Genomic DNA, 17,325 nt, shown 5'->3' with positions numbered 1-17,325 from the left:
GCACCACGGAGGGCGAGACACAGGCACCAGTGCATAACGCCAGTGCACCGAGTTACACACACTGGCACCCTTGCCTCCCTCCCGGCCCCCCTGGCACGGTGCTGGCTGCATCGGCCTGGGACGGCCAATTTGGACGCCACCCTCACAACCCTCCTCTATCTATATGTTTGGCTGAGGAAATTCTGTTATACCGGAAGGGGTGTGCTTACACATGGAAGTTTAGATCTTGAATAAAACTGTCTTAAAGGTGCCGCTGCACTCAAAGTTTGCTCTGCTCCTTAAGCCGGTTCAGCTACGGACAGCGTTCTACCAAGTCGTATTGTGTGTCACTTGCAACTGGAGGTAAAACATGGGACAGAGAAAGTAACTCCCAGCCTGTTTTGCCTGAGGTGCCCACTCAGGGTTGGGAAATACCTGGAAATCATTGGTGGGGGGGGGGGGGTCTGGGCAGGGGAAAGTTTGGGAAAGGGCAGGACTTCAGCAAGGTGCATTGTCCTCACGTCCACCCTCCAAAGCAGCCCTTTTCTCCAGGGGAACTGATCCCTATTGTAACAGGGGCAGGATCCACATGGAGGTTGTCAAATGAGACAAATATGGGGCAGTCTGCAAGAATTTGGAACCAGTGAGACCTCACCCCACTCCTCTAGGGGCAAGAAGCCACCCTTCTCCACCCACCACAGCTACAGTGGCTTACAAGGAAGAATTTCAGTCAGAGAAATAAGTGGGAGGGAGAGGATACCCCCCTCCCCTCCCTAGCAAAGCAGCCCTAATCCAATCCACTCACTCCTAACATGAAGTTTTAAAAACCACCTGGAGACCACCACCACCCCCCTTTCATTAATCTGCATATTGGCCCCAAAGCTGCTTGCAAAGGATTTGGCCAAGAGAGTCTGAGGCTGGTCTCTGCCGTGCCAAGAAGGGCTGCTGAGCCTTAAATAACTCCACAAAAGAGGACAAAGTTTGAGCCCGGCGGCAGCTTTAAGGCCAGCAGAGTTTAATTCCAGGGGTAGGTTTTCCCGGGCATGTATCCAAAGATGTGTGCCTGCACAGGAGAGGTCACTTCCAGGACTAAACTCTGCTGGCCTTCAAGGTGCCTCCAGACTCAAAGGTGGTCTTACTGCTTCACCCCCCTGAACCCGTAGAAGAGAACGGATTTACTCAAACAGTTTCGCCTTCCCTCTCACTCGGGAATCTCTTCTAGGATTCAGCATGCAGCCCCCCATATCACGGTGCACAATCAATTCCTATGGAAAAGATCTCGCCAGAAGTCCTACCAACCTGGTTTGGTTTCTGGGACTCGACACTCAGGCATCATTGAGCATTTAAACTTAATTTCCAAATTAGTTCATCCCCCCCCCCTCCCATGTTCAGCAAGCCCCTTCCACCATGACAAGAAACTCCCCCAGAGTTCTTGATCTTTGGGGAACGCACCAACACATGAAGCTGCTTTATACTAGATCACACCTATGTCATATCATGGTCATATTGTCCACTCAGACCAGCAGCAACTCTCTAGAGCAGGGGTGGCCAAACTGGCTTTCTAGATGTCCATGGACTACAATTACCTTGAGCCCCTGCCTTCATGGCAGGGGCTCAAGGTAATTGTAGTCCATGGACATCTGGAGAGCCAGTTTGGCCACCCCTGCTTTACAGTCTGATAAGAACGTAAGAAGAGCCCTGCTGGATCTTGCAGTGATCTTGCATCTGGTTCCTCTGGAGGTCCACTCCAGAGATGCCCCTTGGCCATTGGCTGGGGATGTGAGGGTTAGGTTGCCAGATCCAGGTTGGGAAACAGCTGGAGATTTGGGGATGGAGTGTGGAGAGAACAGGGACCTCAGTGGGGTATCATGCCATACCCTCCAAAGCATCCCTGTTTTCCCAGAAGAACTGAGCTCTGCGGTCTGGAAATGAGCTGTAATTCCTGGCGATCCCCAGGTCCCACCTGGAAGAATGCATCCCATGGTTACACAGATCAGCTAAGGGCTCGTAGGCCTGCAAGCATTGAACTGAATTCAGCCTGTAGTTTTAATCTGCCAATCGGAGGGACACATTTCCATTAGACACAGGTCCACCAGTGAATGGTGCACTTGCTTCTCTGGGCCATCCAAGCACTGCTGTTACCCGACTGCAAGAATCAGGAAAAAAATAAACCCAGAGAGACGGGCTTTTCCCCTTCTAACAATGAGCTGTATCAGGAAGCTCTAAGAAACTTCCTTCCAAAAGTCCCCAATTAGTCGCTAACGTTAAGGTCACGATAGCGGACGTGCACCGAGGACAAAAGCCGACCTTTTAAGTTATCACTGCGGACTGCGGAGGTTAGGTGTGAAGAGGAAATTAGACTGTGCTAAGTTACCCTTCCGCCATACAGTACAGATCTAGAATCAGGACGGCAGAGATGATGTGCAGGGCAGAAGAGATTCCCTAGATTCGGAGGGCATAAAGTGCTGGGGCCTAGCCCTGCTTTCCCCATAAAATGTTCCGGGCCAATGCAAAGGAAGAGTTGACCCTGCTGAACTGAAAATGTCCGTATCAGCTACAGAACTGGAGCCCAAGCCCCGCTAATCCTGTTTTCCTCTGCCCAGTGGAGTCCTTGTGGCTGCCAGGCCAGGAGGCGGAGAGGCAAGAGTTACAAGGCCATTAAGAACAGGGGAGGCTGATTAAACAGTAACAGGTGCTGCTGACCCAGAGAACAGCTGTGCCGGGCCATGAAAGAGAAACCGGCCACAACTAAAGATCCCAAGCAGAACAGGGGGGGGGGGAGAGGGAAGGAGAACAGGGCCCAAGGAGGAGCTGAAGCAGCCATGTGCTGGTCAGAAACAAGGCAAGAGTGTGCACATTTCATTATGGATCTATTCTTTGCCCAGGGTCCCCAACGTGGTGCCCACCACCACCCCTCCTGGTCTCCATTCAGCTTCCTAGCAAGTGGGAATGGCCAGGTGGTGCCAGCTGAACTTCTGATTGGCCACTGGTGATCCGACAGATACTGAGAGAGAAGTGACCTGCAAGAGAACTTGCATATTTATGCCCCGATTTTCACTCCCCGAAGGAGTCCCAAAGCAGCTTACAAACACCCTTCCCTTCCTCTTCCCACAACAGACACCCTGTGAGGTACGTGAGGCTGAGAGCTCTGAGAGAACTGTTCCAGGAGAACTGTGACTGGCCCAAGTTCATTCTGCTGGCTGCATTTGGAGGAGGAGTGGGGAATCAAACCCAGCTCTCCAGATCAGAGTCTGCCGCTTTTCTTAGCTAACTCACTTGGGTGAATGCAAAAAATATTTTGAAACAACACGAGAGTTTTAAAAAGGATCTTTCTAAGCAGCGCTTCTGTCCGAAATCCGAAGTCGGATTTATGTATAACCTCACTCCCGGACGTTTTAGAACAAGATGGGTCGTTGTGTTAGTTTGACTGTAGCAGGAGAACAGAACAAGAGTCCAGGAGCATCTTAAAGACAAACAAAAATTTGTGGCAGGGCGTGAGCTTTCCTGAGTCCCTTTTTTTTGTTGTTGAATGGCTCTGCCCATTTCTACACATCATCTGGCACAGCCCCTACGTGGCAAATAGGTCAATTTGGAGGCGGAGCCTAAGGGAAGGGAGGGGCCTGCACAGGGATATGATTCCATGGAATGCACCATTCCAAGCAGCCCTCCCCTCCATGGGGAAGCTGATCTCCATTGTCTCCATTGTCTGGAGACGGCTTGGGATTCCAGGTGGGGCACCGTGGCCCTCATGCTCTTGTCTGCTTTGCCTAAGACGCAGCATCGCAGTGCTATTCAAGAGGGTCCTTCCGGCAGGAAGATCTAACCTGGGGCAGCGACGGTGGCCAGCTCTGGGGGTGAACTTAAGGAAGGAGAAAACCTTCCCTGCACCGATTGTTTTCTTTCCATAAAAAGGCAGGATCGGGTTTGCTACTCTGCTTCCCCCCTCACTCCTCCTACAATCCCAGCCTGATCATATTATTTGCCTCGCTAGAATCATTGCTGCTGGATCAAATTTTATCCTATTTTGCAATCTGCTCACTGTGGCTGTCAAGTTTTTCTGGCATGTTTCCAATCCACCATGGAGAAAGGTGGACGGTAAAAGAGCCAGTGTGGTATACTGACTGAATGTTGAGACCCAGGTTTGACTCCCCATTTTGCATGCTCCCATGGTGGCTGGGGGCCGGCGATGCCGTCTCAGCATAGCCTACCTCACAGGATTGTTTTGACGATAAAGTGGAGAAGCACAGAACAATATAAGATGTTCTGGGTCTCCACGGGGGAGAAAGGCAGTGGGTTGATTCACTAAAAATAAATACAATAAAATAGAACAGTCCAGTGTCACCTTCAAGACCACAAAGTTTAATTATAGGCATAAGATTTCGGGCACTTGGACACTTCTAGGCATAAACTTTTGTTTGTATGTCTGCACAGTCCTGAAGAAGTGTGCATGTGCACGAAGGTTGCTGCCCTGAATAACACTTTCTCGGTGTTAAAGGTGCCCCTGCACACAGACTGTATTCTGTTGCTTCAGACCAACACAGCTAAGTACCTAAATCAAAAACAAAATAATTCCCCATTGAGTTTTATTAGCAAGGGGAGGGGAAAGCCATGAACATCTAGATCAGGGATTCCCAACGGGTGGTCCGTGGGCTCCTGGGCATCCGTGGGAGCTCTGAAGTGGTGTGGTGTGGGAGGGGTCCAGGCTGCCTTCTCAGCTCCTCCTCTTTTTTCCGGCCCACATGAGACAGAGCTGCCAGAGTAGTAGTAAAGGCGGGAGGAGGGAGCAGGAGTGTGAAGGGAGTGTGTAGTGATGTCACTTCCAGGGGCGAGGCAGGGGATGTGACCAGTTGACATCACTTTCGGGGCTCCCCAAAGTCTGAAAAATTATTTCAGGGGTTCCTCCACAGTCAGATTCTCTGATGGCTTTCTTGTTTGCACCAAGATAACAGCATTTTTCAGTCAAGAGTAGTTCAGGAGTGGAATGGGCTGCCTCAGGAGGTGGGAGCTCCCCCTCACTGGCCGTCTTCAAGCAGAGGCTGGACAGATCCTTATCCTGGGTGCCTCAGGCTCATCCTGCATTGAGCAGGGGGTGGCACTAGATGGCCTTCGTGGCCCCTTCCCACTCTAGGATTCTAGGAGACCAGCTCAGCAGTGGAAGGGGCTGCCTCAGGAGGTGGCTATAGGATGATTCTGTGATTCTATGAGAATGTCTGTATCCCTGGCCTTCCTGCCCTATCATGATAAAGAAGATTTGAAGAATGGCATAACCTGATTTAGCTCCCAACTGGGGAGAAAGGGGATAATTGGATTATTATTTATTTATTATTCCGATTTATTTCCTGCCACTATCAGGGACCGTCTCTTGATGGGTTACAAAGATAACAACATAAAACCCCACATAAAAGAAATATTAAAAGAGAAATATTAACCCCACCCTATCCCGGCAGTTAGAACAAAAAACCTACCCTCCAGACCAGGGGTAGTCAAACTGCGGCCCTCCAGATGTCCATGGACTACAATTCCCATGAGCCCCCTGCCAGCGAATGCTGGCAGGGGGCTCCTGGGAATTGTAGTCCATGGACATCTGGAGGGCCGCAGTTTGACTACCCCTGCTCCAGACTATTTCCAGACTCCCCCCCGCCCAGTGCCTCAGGGGAAAAGTCCAGGGGTGCCTGTCATTCCCACTGCAGTATTAGCTGGTGATCAGCATGGGGGGACCCCTTGATCTCCCACCCCCTCGCCAAAGACCCGGCGGAAGAGCTCCATCTTGCAGGCCCTGCAGAACCACGCAAGCTCCTGCAGGGCCCTCAGCCCTTCCCACCACCAATGAGATCAGGATGTTCAGCTTCCACCAAGGGGGATGTTAAACACTTGTGGGAATGAAATTAAAATAAAACTCACTTATGGAAAGAATTCGCTTTCCAACAGCGTTGGCATGAAGGCATTCTGGGCACTTCCTCTGTCACTGTCCCATAACGGACGGGATTCTTCACGGAGCCCCCTCCTGAAAAGTACAGTTTTAGCCCAGGGGCAGAAGTCTCTAACCCCTGTCTTCGGAAGAGATCTCGCCCAGCCCCTGAACCTCCGCAGCTAAAAGGTCGGTAACCAAGCCCCGGCTTGGTGTAGTGGTTAGGAGTGCGGACTTTAATCTGGTGAGCCAGGTTTGATTCCCTGTTCCCCCACATGCAGCCAGCTGGGTGACCACAGCCCTGATAAAGCTGTTCTGACCGAGCAGGAATCTCAGGGCTCTCTCAGCCTCACTTACCTCACAGGGTGTCTGTTGTGGGGAGAGGAAAGGGAAGGCGAGCTTCGAGAAAAGGAATCACCAGATCCCGCACTGTGCTTTGCTGACGTTTGGCTGTCCTTCTGCCTGCACCTCATGGTCTCCCAAGCAGAAGCACAAAGGAAGAAGGGCCCGCTGTGTTGTGTTTGTGGTTCTGCACATGATTCTGCCAAGGACCAAGCGGGAGGTCCGAGGGAGGATCGAAGTGGTCAGTCTGCTGGACCCAGTCAGTTTAAACCAGAGGTAGGCAAACTGTGGCCCTCCAGATGCCCGTGGACTACATTTGCTGGCAGGGGCTCGTGGGAATTGTAGTCCACAGACATCTGGAGGGCCACAGTTTGCCTATCCCAGGAATACTGACCAATAGCATGCACTGGTGGGAAGATTGATTGTTCGTGATTGTGTACAAGTTGAGGGTTTCCAGGGGCTTCTCAGTTCAGTTTTGCCCAGGGGTAGTCAAACTGCGGCCCTCCAGATGTCCATGGACTACAATTCCCAGAAGCCCCCTGCCAGCATTCGCTGGCAGGGGGCTCCTGGGAATTGTAGTCCATGGACATCTGGAGGGCCGCAGTTTGACTACCCCTGCCTCTTGTAACATTATGCTGATTGAACTCCCAGTGGTCCTGGCCTCCTTGAACCCATGGACTTACCAAGGTCAACCTTGGCAACAGTGTTTTGCCCCTCTTACACACACATCTCTGAAGAAGGAAAGACCCTAAGATGTTAGTACCTTTGTAGAACTCAGGTGCAGGCAGGAAGAATGAGTAGGCCATGATTCTGGAAGAATACCGGGGTTGGGGGGAGCCACACAGAATACAGGATCAGGTACGAAATTAAATTCCGTGAGAATTGCAGCTTTTGTTTTAAATAAATAAAAAGGAAACGCAAGACTCTAGCCCCTCTGGATGTTTATGGACGACCGAAAGCACACAGGCAGTTTCTCAAACCTGGTTCAGGTACAATTCCACTGCCTCCCTTGCATGGCCCCAGGCTCCCTCCAAGGGACCGGCAAAATCAGAATTCTGCAAAAGAGTAATAATACGCCCACACCCAGTGCCGTGTTTTCAAAGACAGTGTTCTTCCCTGTCTGCGTAAAAGCCCTGCCCGGGGGCATAACTTTCCCGCCACGTGCATGCTTGCAAGGAGGGTTCCAGGGCGCAGCCGGGCACTCAAGCTGGTTTGCGGCACGTCCAGCTCGTGCATTCCCGGGGAGGGGGGGTCTGGGCAGGGGCTGGAAGCCCATGAAACTCCTCCACTCTTTTTCGTGTCACGTTCAGGGCCAACGGAGCGGTGCTTTCCCCTCCGTGAGAAACTGCAGGAGCCAAATGCCCATCTATGAATAGCCGCAGCCTTTGACTGACTGGGGAGACCAGGCCCCAAATCCCTAGGGCAGCTAAAAAAAAGACCCTGAGTCCAGAAATAGCCGCAAACCGGAGCTGGAGCAAGGACTTTCCAAGCTCCCTTCCCTGGACTCTCTGCCGGCCTGTGGAAGGATAAAAGGGATGGCCATGCCCTGGGGCACGCTGTTTATCTCCCTGCCTCCCTAGGCAGCCATGAGAGCAAGAAATAGTCTGGACTTCAGAGCCATGCTTGAGCACTCCCGGACATGCTTAACGAAGCCAGTTAATTAACATGGAGGGGGGGGGGAGCCTGGAGCCCGCCTGCAGCAGGAGACGCCAAGTAGAGTGAAAATCATGCACACCGAGGGCAGTTAGGAAAAGGAGAGCAATGAGAGAAGATCAGAGCCAGGATCTCCCCGGCTCTGAGATGAGGATGGGATCGAAGCCGGGTTTGATCTGGCACTTTGCAGGCTGGGCTCTTGAAAGCAGCCCTAAAAGCAAATGTGGTTCGCACTGGGAGAAGGTTCTGGGAATCCACAACCCATGGGGATCCAGCCCCCACAACCACCGAGGCTTGCAGAAGAGAGCTGCTGTGAATTCCCAAGGGGGAAGAAGGATGCCCTCGGCATATGCTTGCTTTAACCTAAAAGGACTCCAGGCAGATCCCTAGTATACCGGAAAACCAAGGTCTTAGAGCAGGGGTAGTCAAACTGCAGCCCCCCAGATGTCAGTGGACTACAATTCCCATGAGCCCCTGCCAGCGAATGCTGGCAGGGGCTCATGGGAATTGTAGTCCATGGATATCTGGAGGGCCGCAGTTTGACTACCCCTGTCTTAGAGGTTCAACAGATAACTCTGGTCTCCTGGGGGTTCCTAGAACAGGAAGACCACGGCACACCAAATTTTGCAGTGAGACAAGTTGATCTGGAGCCTCATTTACCGGGAGAATCTTTCACGGACACATGAGACAACAGCAGCGTGTGTGTGTTTGTGGGGGGAAACCACTTTAACTTTTATTTCTAGCCTGTGATTTGAAGAGGTTACATGCTCCACTGGATAAACACAATGTTACCGGGGGGGGGGGGGGGGGGGCGAGTGGACGAGCAAAGGAGTCACACAGAGAGCGAAAAATGGAGAGGGGCGGGCGGAATAAAAGAGCGCGGGAAAACAGGTCTGGCCTTGGAGAGGAGGGGAGCCGGGGCAGGTGCCTCCAAGCCATGAAAGGCGTCCTTGTGGGATGCAAACAGGCCCAGACGACACACCTGAAACCACAGCCTCCCTCCATCAAGGGGCTTTCATAGGCCTCATGAAAGGAGGAAACAAAGCGGGAGGGGGTGTATTACAGGCTCGCCTGGGGGGGGGGGGCAATGCACTTTCTGGTAGGCCCCAGAGGGGGAATTGGCCACAGCTCCCCTACCCCCCCCCCCATCTCCCAGGCGCTTTTTGAAACAAGGGCCCCCAGAAGTGGCCAAACCGGTTGTCTCCTTACGGCTGTTCAGGGATGCCGGCAAGATATTATCGGGGAAACGAGCAGCCAGAAGTGGAGGGGGGGGGGGGGGAGAGACACGGAGCTCAAAAGATGGCAGGAGAGCTTCCCCATCAGCAGGGGCAAGAGGAGGCCATTTTCTGTGAGCATCAGGGACACCTATCTGCAGCCTGTCTCCGAAGATCATTGAGGAAATGACACGGCAAACAATCAGCAGGACAGTGAAAAACGCACAGCCTACGCCAGGGGCGGGCAAACTGTGGCCCTCCAAGGGTCCATGGACTACAATTCCCATGAGCCCCTGCCAGCATTCGCTGGCAGGGGCTCATGGGAATTGTAGTCCATGGACCCCTGGAGGGCCACAGTTTGCCCACCCCTGGCATATGCAGCCTCCTGGGGACCCAGTGGCCAAAGTGCCCCGCCAATGCCACGGCCCACAAGTATCTGCCCTGCTTTTCTGCAGGCGGCCGACCCACAGCTGCGTTCTCACCGCCCGTTCCACGGATCCACTTCTCACCACGTGAGCCAAAGCAAGTCCCACACCTCCTAAGTCACCGGCACACTGTATGGGCTCGCGCCCGTCCCGTTCCCATGTCAAACCACTAAACCACGAAAAGCTGTCGCCCAACAGTGTCATCACTCCCCTCTCCCCTCAAGGCAAACCAGCAATGCCCTCCGTTTTCTCTCCCCCAGGCTTGGTGCCCACCAGCTTGGTGTCCTATTCCCTCACCTTCTGCTCTCCAGTCGGGCCAAAGTAGAAATCATGAGGGGGAAATACAGGCTTGCCAATCTTCCTCTTGAATTTGCTCAAATGCAGCTAGGAAACCACACTGATTCTCGGCTTCCACTCACTTCCCGGCCAACTATATCAACTCCCCACCTCCACTAAATCGGGGCTCTGAATCCAGAAGGGAAACAGCCAGGGGAGTCCGGGGGGGGGGGGGGTATTTGCAGTGCCAAAGCAGTGAAGCACTGCAAAAATTATAAATGAAGTTGGATGGTATCCCTTTTTACAGAGCGGGGGGAGTGATATGAAGAGTACAGAGAAGATAAATGGATGCTGGCAAAAAGCAGCGGTGGGATATATTTACTTATTTAAAAGCCTTCTCCGCAGTCTCTAAGCTGTACGCTCCTCGGGCAGCTAGTAATACGATACAAACATCATAAATTTAAAGTATACGATCGCAACATTTAAAAAAATAGAAAATAGCATAGCAGCTAAGGCTAATAAAACTAGTTAGACGGACGAATCTGTGCGGGTGGGGGGGGTGAAAAAGGAGATGAAAAGATGGAAGAAAAGAGCTGGTTTTTTACTACCTATCTAAAAGCGGTTTGCAATTTCCTATCCTTCCTCTCCCCACAACAGATACCCTGTGAGGTGGGTGAGACTGAGAGAGCTCTAAAAGAACTGCTCTGCAAGGACAGCTCTTGAAAGAACTGTGACTGGCCCAAGGTCACCCAGCTGGCTGCACGTGGAGGAATCCAATCCAGTTCTTCACTACAATCTCAGAATCACAGAATCATAGAGTTGGAAGGGGCCATACAGGCCATCTAGTCCCACCCCCTGCTCAACGCAGGATCAGCCCAAAGCATCCTAAAGCAAAAGTACGCTGGTACTACACTAGTACTACAATACTACACTGGTGCACTGCGCAGTTGATCAACTCGAGAAAATTAGGCAATGATCCAGATAAATCGGATTTTTTCAACCCAGCACCTTAAAGGGCAGGCACAACGTTGTGGAGGAAAGTGTACCAGGGATGAGGGGCCACCACGGAAGAGACTCTCTCTCTCTTTTGTTGCCCCCCCCCAGGATCAATTTCTGGAAGTGGGGGGCATGTAAAGAAGGATCTTGGCATATGACCGGAAGTCTCAAATAAGATTGGGAACCGGCAGTTGCAGCTGCTAAAAATGTCTAGAAATGTGCTAGAGGAAAAGTGTAAGAGAAGAAGATTTTAAGAGCCAGAGACCTTGAGGCATGTCTCCTCCTGTTTTAAAGCTCTCCCTTCATATGCTTAAGGCAAGCTTTCTCAACCTGATTGGCCTGGAGGGCGTGCGAAGGGGAGGTGACCCATGTGGGCGTGTCCACAGCTCTGCTTCCCAATGACACTCCGCACAATTGCACCACTTCTGGGGTCTCTCAAAGCCTGAAGGATGTTTCAGGGGTTTCTCAATAGTAAAAAATTAAGAAAGGCTGGATTTTGAAATTTTTTCAAAGCTTGAATTCTTACAGCAATGAGTGTGCCATCACACCCCCTTTTCAACTAACTAACTAACTAACTAACTAACTAACTAACTAACTAACTAAACTAACTAACTAACTAACATAAGCCATGCACTCCCATTCTGAAGCCTCACATCCGCTCACTACTCCCCCCCTCTGGTTTTATTACTGCAGATTTAAAAACCAGATTCTCCCATGAACTTGCCTAACTAAGACCGTTTATGCACTGGGAACTTCACTAACCCAGCTCCCGTGGGGGTGGGTAAGGTGCACTAGGCCAAATGCTCCCCCATGTGGGTGCAGCAAGAGGTGGGGTAAGCTGCCACAACTAAAACTCCAGCCTGCAGCCTGGCATGAAACTCCAGTGCACAAATGATCTGAGAGAGAGACAGAGAGTATGAGTGAAGGGGAGAATCCACGTTTACCTGTTTAAACCACCCATAACTAACTAGGAGAATACGGACAATGCTTTACCAAGTGAGAACTTAACTGTGGCAGACAGTCTGCTGCGTGGGGAGCCAGCCATCTGCAGCATCTCCCATTGGCTCACCACAACACAACCGAAGAAAATTTTATCCCCACTGGAAACCCAGGAGACAAAGGAATAAAAATTATCCTAAAGAGGTAGGCAGATAACACAACCTCTGGCCGTGCCCCCCTGCCCCGTTCAGTCCGGCTATCTTAGCATGCGCAGATGTCTTTCCCAAAGCTCGATCCCAAAACTGTCAAAAGAAATCAAGGGTTACGTATCCATTTGGGGCTTACGGCCTCCCAGGGGGAAACGGCTCGAAGAGACAGGCCCTGCCCCATTTATTTATATGTCCAAATGTCTCCCTCCGTCTCTGAAAAGGGTCTCCCAATGACAACATGTATGCCGCTGTTGCAAATCAAGAACACGAAGAGATAACAGCAGCAGAACATCTATCAGAAGACAGGAAGCAATGATCGAAAGTTGAGTTTAAAATGATTTCTTTAAGCGCTCCATCTTTAATAGCTGCTGCCGTATAAATAAAGGTCGACTGAGTCATGCAAAGCTCCCGTCGATGCCCGCCTGACAGAGGGGAAGAGAAGGATCGCTTGGCCCTCTCTGCAGGGCCAGTTCCACATCTCTTCCATAAGATTCAGTGGGGGGGGGGGGGGGGGAGAGGAAGGGCCTGCCCTATCTTACTTCCTTCAGAGGTGTATCAATTCAAACGGGTAAACCTCCAGAGGAAGGCGAATCTGCGCGAGAGGATGTGGTGACCGCAGGAAAATCCTGATACAAACAGGAGTTTGTTTCCAGAACAGGCAAATCTGAGAATGTGCAGAGTGCTTTTCCCTCCTGACAGCCTTGAGAAACCCACAACGGGGGCAGGAATTCCTTTACAAGAGGTCATGATCCAAAGGCTAAGCCTTACTAGAATCAAATATATGAGTCTATCACCAGAGACCAATTTTTCCTCAAAGACCCTGCTTGCAGACCGGCAATTAGGGCTGCCAACCTCCAGGTGAGGACTGGAGACACACACATCCCTGAATTATAAAATCAGAGTCCAGTAGCAGCTTTAAGACCAACAAAGATTTATTCAGGGTGTGAGCTTTCGAGTGTTTGCACTCGAAAGCTCATGCCCTGAATAAATCTTGGTTGGTCTTAAAGCTGCTACTGGACTCTGATTTTATTGTGCTACTTCAGACCAACACGGCTACCCATTTGAATACATCCCTGAATTACAACTCATCCCCAAATGACAGAGATCGGCTCCCCATGGGAGAATGGCTGCTTTGGAGGGTGGACTCCAATGAGGTCCCTTCCCTCCCCACCAACCCCAGGCTCCATCCCCCACCCCCAAATCCTCAGGAATTTCCAACCTGGAAAGGAACCTACTGAACAGGAACACCCTCCCCCCCAAAAAAACAACATTTCTTCTCTTTTGAAATTAAGGGCCCGAAGGGACATGCAGGATGCAGAGCTAGAAGCCCAGCGAAACCACTTGATCTGGGGAGGAACTTTTAGAGCAGCTCTCGTCTCCATCCCCCAAGCCCAGGAGGGTGGGAAAAGCTAAGCAAACCTGGAATGCAAGAGGCACAGAGCTGAGCAAATAACCAGCTGGGGCATGCTTGGGGGGAGAGCATCCTTCCCTGTCCTTCAGCTGCAGGGGGGGGGAGCCCTTAGTGACTCCTGAGCTCTCCCCCTCCCCCCCGCATCTCCCCTGAGTGCTCCTGCCTCATTCCAGAAGAGTCCCGTTCCACCCACCTCTCCATCCACGCCCAAGTCGGGCAGCTGTGGCATCCAAACCCCCACCTCGGTTAGATAAACATCCACCCCTTCATGCCAGGCTCCTGGCGGCCCTCCCCAAGGATCCCGTGCCAGGGGAGGTGAAGGGAAAGAAGAGCTCTCGGGTGGCCCCTCCACCCTGGGAATCAGAGCAGAGCCCGGGGTGAGGCCGAGAAGGATCCGAGAAGGACAAAACAGCACACCAGTGCAGGTTGTTGCTAAAGTGCCCCTGGACTTCTGCTTTATTTTTCCGCACCCCTGGCCAAGGAGCAATTGTTTATTCCGGCATTTGCCGGCGTGTTTCCTTTTTTCCAAGAGGCTGCTTGCATTCAAAGTTAGAGAGGAGAGCATAATCCGCTCTCCTCTCTCCCCGGCTGAGAAATGCACTCTGCACATATTCAAAGGTACTCTTCTTCCCTTCACACATTCGGACGTCCAAGGCAGGTTCTGCGGCTGAGCCCCACCCGTCCGTCCAACGGGAAACTTGTGGACATTCACGCGGACTTGTAACCTCTTGGAAACTGGACCACAGAAAAAGCTCAGGAAGGTTTTTGTTTTTTTTAAATTAAGGGCAGAGGTTTTAATCTAACTTGTACAGGACAAAAATACACTGGGGAGGGAGAAGGGCAATTTGGAGACCAGAACATACAAACCAGGAACTAGTCGGTAATCCCAAACCCATGCATTCGAAATAAAACTACAGCTACTGGTGCATGAAGCAGTTGCCAACTCTGAGCTGGGAAATTCCTGGAGATTTGGGGCGCAGCCCAGGAAGAGACCACCCTTCAACCTGCCCCTTTCCTCCAGGGGCACGGATCTAGCTCGCCTGGAGTCGGAATCCCAGATTTCCTCACACCACCTGGAGGTTGGCAACCCCAGAAGAGGGAGGCAAGAGTTCAGGGCCTCTCCCCCGCCCTACACTTGTGGTCCTGAAATGGAGAAGGATCATGCAGCAGAAATGGGTGGAAGAGGGGGAGTGTTCAAATGACACCCCCTTATCTCCCCCCCTCCCCCAAAAAGGACAGCTTTCATTTCCCAGCACATCACCTTGGCGGTGAGTCACTTAAGAAAGGGCCAGGCCCCTCTGAGTAAGAAGGAACCGGGAAAAGCGGGGGGGGGGGGCTTTCTCTTGCCAAGGATTTGGGGAAACGTTAACTGGAGGGGGGGGCGGAGGGCATGCAGGGGGCCAAGCGGCAGATGAAATCCCCCCCCCCGCCCTACCCTTCTGCTCCATCGCCCACCCGCCCCTCCGCGCGCCCCACACCTCCCGCGCGGCTCAGGGGGCAGGTAGCAGCAGATTGCAGCCAGTCGCCGCGGGACTCCGGGGGAGGGGGGCCGGCAGAGCGCAGGTGCAAAACGAGACAAACCCTCCCGCCCCCCCCCCCCAAAAAAAAGTGCCGCTGCCCCAAAGAAACAAGGGAAAGGCCCCGGGGAAGAAAGGCGCCGCGAAGGGGGGGGAGGGGGGGAGGGTCGGCAGGTGAACCGCAGCTTCTGCAAGAGGGGCGGCGAAGAGTCTGGCCCCGCATTCCGGGAGCGCCGAGAGGGTCCCCGCGGCAAGAGGGCGCCCGGCGGGCACAGGGGCACCCCCGGGCGCCGGCTCCTCGCCCTCCCCCCCCGCCCCCCCCCTCACCTGGGCAGGCGAGCAGCAGGAGGGGCAACAGGACCCCCGGCACGGGGAGCGCCTTCGGGGAGCGGCGGCCGCCCATGCTGCCGGAGACTCTGCGAGAGGGAGCGGACGCGATTCCACTCCGGCAGCCGCCGCTCGCTCGCTCGCCGCCTCTTGCCCCCGCCCCGCCCCCCGGCCGCTCAGCCCAATCCCCGGCCTCGGACCCCGCCCCCTCCCGCCCCCCCCCCCCCCCCCGCCTTGGCGCGGCGAGAAGCGGCGGAGCTGCGAGGGGCAGCCGGGCAGGCCAAGTGGCTGCGTCTTCGGCAGGCTACTCTGCACATGCTCCGGGGCTAGCGGTCCTTTCGGTTTGGCTCCGCGTCATCCCCGCTGGCGCTCCAAAGACAGGGACGGTCCGAAGCTTCTCCCCGAGATCCCCGTCTGCACCCATTCTCTCTCTTTGCACCTGCGTGTTTCGGAGCCGGATCAAGAGCTCGCGTCTGACACTGCCAACAGTTTCATAGGGATGCCCCCCCCCCCGGACTTTCAGTTCAGAGATCGGTTCCCTTGCAGAAAAGGGATGGGTTTTTTTGAGGGGGGCCCTCTGTCTATGGCCTTGTGCCCCACTGAGGCCCCTGTCCTCCCCAGGCTCCACCCCCAAACCTCCCGGAGTTTCCCAAACTGGAGCTGGCAATGGGATGGACCTAGTGTTGCCCAAGAAGCAGGATGAACTAAATGGGCGGTGCCAGCAGAGGCTGGAAGGAGCTTTATTCTCACCACAATCTCTTTCCTGTTCTTTATTCTTAGCCCACCTTTCTCCCAGCTGGGCATCCAAAGCGGTTCACATCATTTTATCCTCACCACAAACTTCTGAGGTAGACACAACTGAGAGCATGCGACTGGCCGCAGGACACCCAGCAAGTTTCCATTACAGAACAAGGATTTGAACCCAGCTCTCCTGGAACCTAGCCAGACATCAGCTGCTGTGGCACACTGGCCCTTCCCCCCCCCCTCCAAATAAATGTGTTTTTAAAAACCCAGGTCCCCTTTTGGACCTTCAGGCCTTCTGTGTGACACCAGCCTCTTCTGCCCTCATTTTGGCACCAAAGTAAACCTCAGGTCCACCCCACCCCCCTTATCTGGCTGCTTTGGGATCCCCTCAGAATTTGCACACGCTGAATCCACGCCCTGCCCCTGCCAGCATTCACTTTCTAACCCAGAGTTGGCACCTCTATGACGTGAGCTTTCGAGAGCTTGAACTTTGAATAAATCTTTGTTGGTCTTAAAGGTGCTGCTGGACTCTGATTTTGTTAAGCTACTTCAGACCAACACAGATCTTGAATCTATAATCACTGATGCTCGGAGACCCTGCTCATTGCTGCTTTATGGCATTCAACCTCCTTGTAGGCCTTTGCCTCCCTACTTCTCCTCACTGACTAGCCCAGGGGTAGTCAAACTGCAGCCCTCCAGATGTCCATGGACTACAATTCCCATGAGCCCCCTGCCAGCGAATGCTGCAGGGGGCTCCTGGGAATTGTAGTCCATGGACATCTGGAGGGCCGCAGTTTGCCCATCCCTGGTCCAGAATATGGTTGGGAAGCACAGCTGTGGACACACTCACCTGGGGCCCTCCCCTTCCCACCCCCTTCAGGCCCATCAATGGCCATTTGGATGGGGACCTCAGCAGGGCCATATATGCTCACCTGATAAATGTTCAACAATTTTTTTAAATGCATTAAAAATTAATTAACGCCCAACCACTTGGGAAACCTTCCCAGGGTTTCACGAAATCCTGGTTGAGAAAGCCTACTCTAAATATTAATATCTAAGTTTTCCATCCACTCAGTCGCAGTTGGGAAGAGTTCAAAGAGCTCTGTCACATCTCCCTAGAAAGCACGACCCTCACATTCCTGGGACAGGTGGGAAATGGTTTGGGGGTTGCACCACAACCACATTGGAGACCTCGCAGCCCCTGGAACCTAGCTAGCAACTGCTGAGTCATTCAGAAATCCAGTGGGTCTTGGGGTGTATTTGTTGGATTCTATGGGGCAGCCACTTGGTGTAGCCAAACTTTGGGGTCAGCCCTGGAAACAGAGCAAACGGATCATGGGGTGATAAAAGCATTTCAGAGTTTTTCAAGATGGTTAGCTCTTTTT

General features: G+C 52.9%; 1 protein-coding gene across 3 annotated transcripts in view; it reads right to left on the bottom strand.

The window, feature by feature from the left end:
* Window positions 1-15,351, bottom strand: part of BCAM (basal cell adhesion molecule (Lutheran blood group)) — a 62,825-nt gene extending 47,474 nt beyond the window's left edge. For all 3 annotated transcript variants that reach the window (XM_077336645.1, XM_077336646.1, XM_077336647.1), the window contains exon 1: window positions 15,197-15,351. In XM_077336645.1, the coding sequence (XP_077192760.1) occupies window positions 15,197-15,272 (76 nt within the window). In that variant the 5' untranslated portion in view covers window positions 15,273-15,351. The remainder of the gene's footprint in view (window positions 1-15,196) is intronic.
* Window positions 15,352-17,325: the final 1,974 nt, after the last annotated feature.

Source organism: Paroedura picta, chromosome 5 (genome assembly GCF_049243985.1).
Source record: "Paroedura picta isolate Pp20150507F chromosome 5, Ppicta_v3.0, whole genome shotgun sequence".
Classification (NCBI taxonomy): domain Eukaryota; kingdom Metazoa; phylum Chordata; class Lepidosauria; order Squamata; family Gekkonidae; genus Paroedura; species Paroedura picta.
Note: the sequence above shows the minus strand (reverse complement) of the source record. Positions and strands in the feature narration are given on the sequence as shown.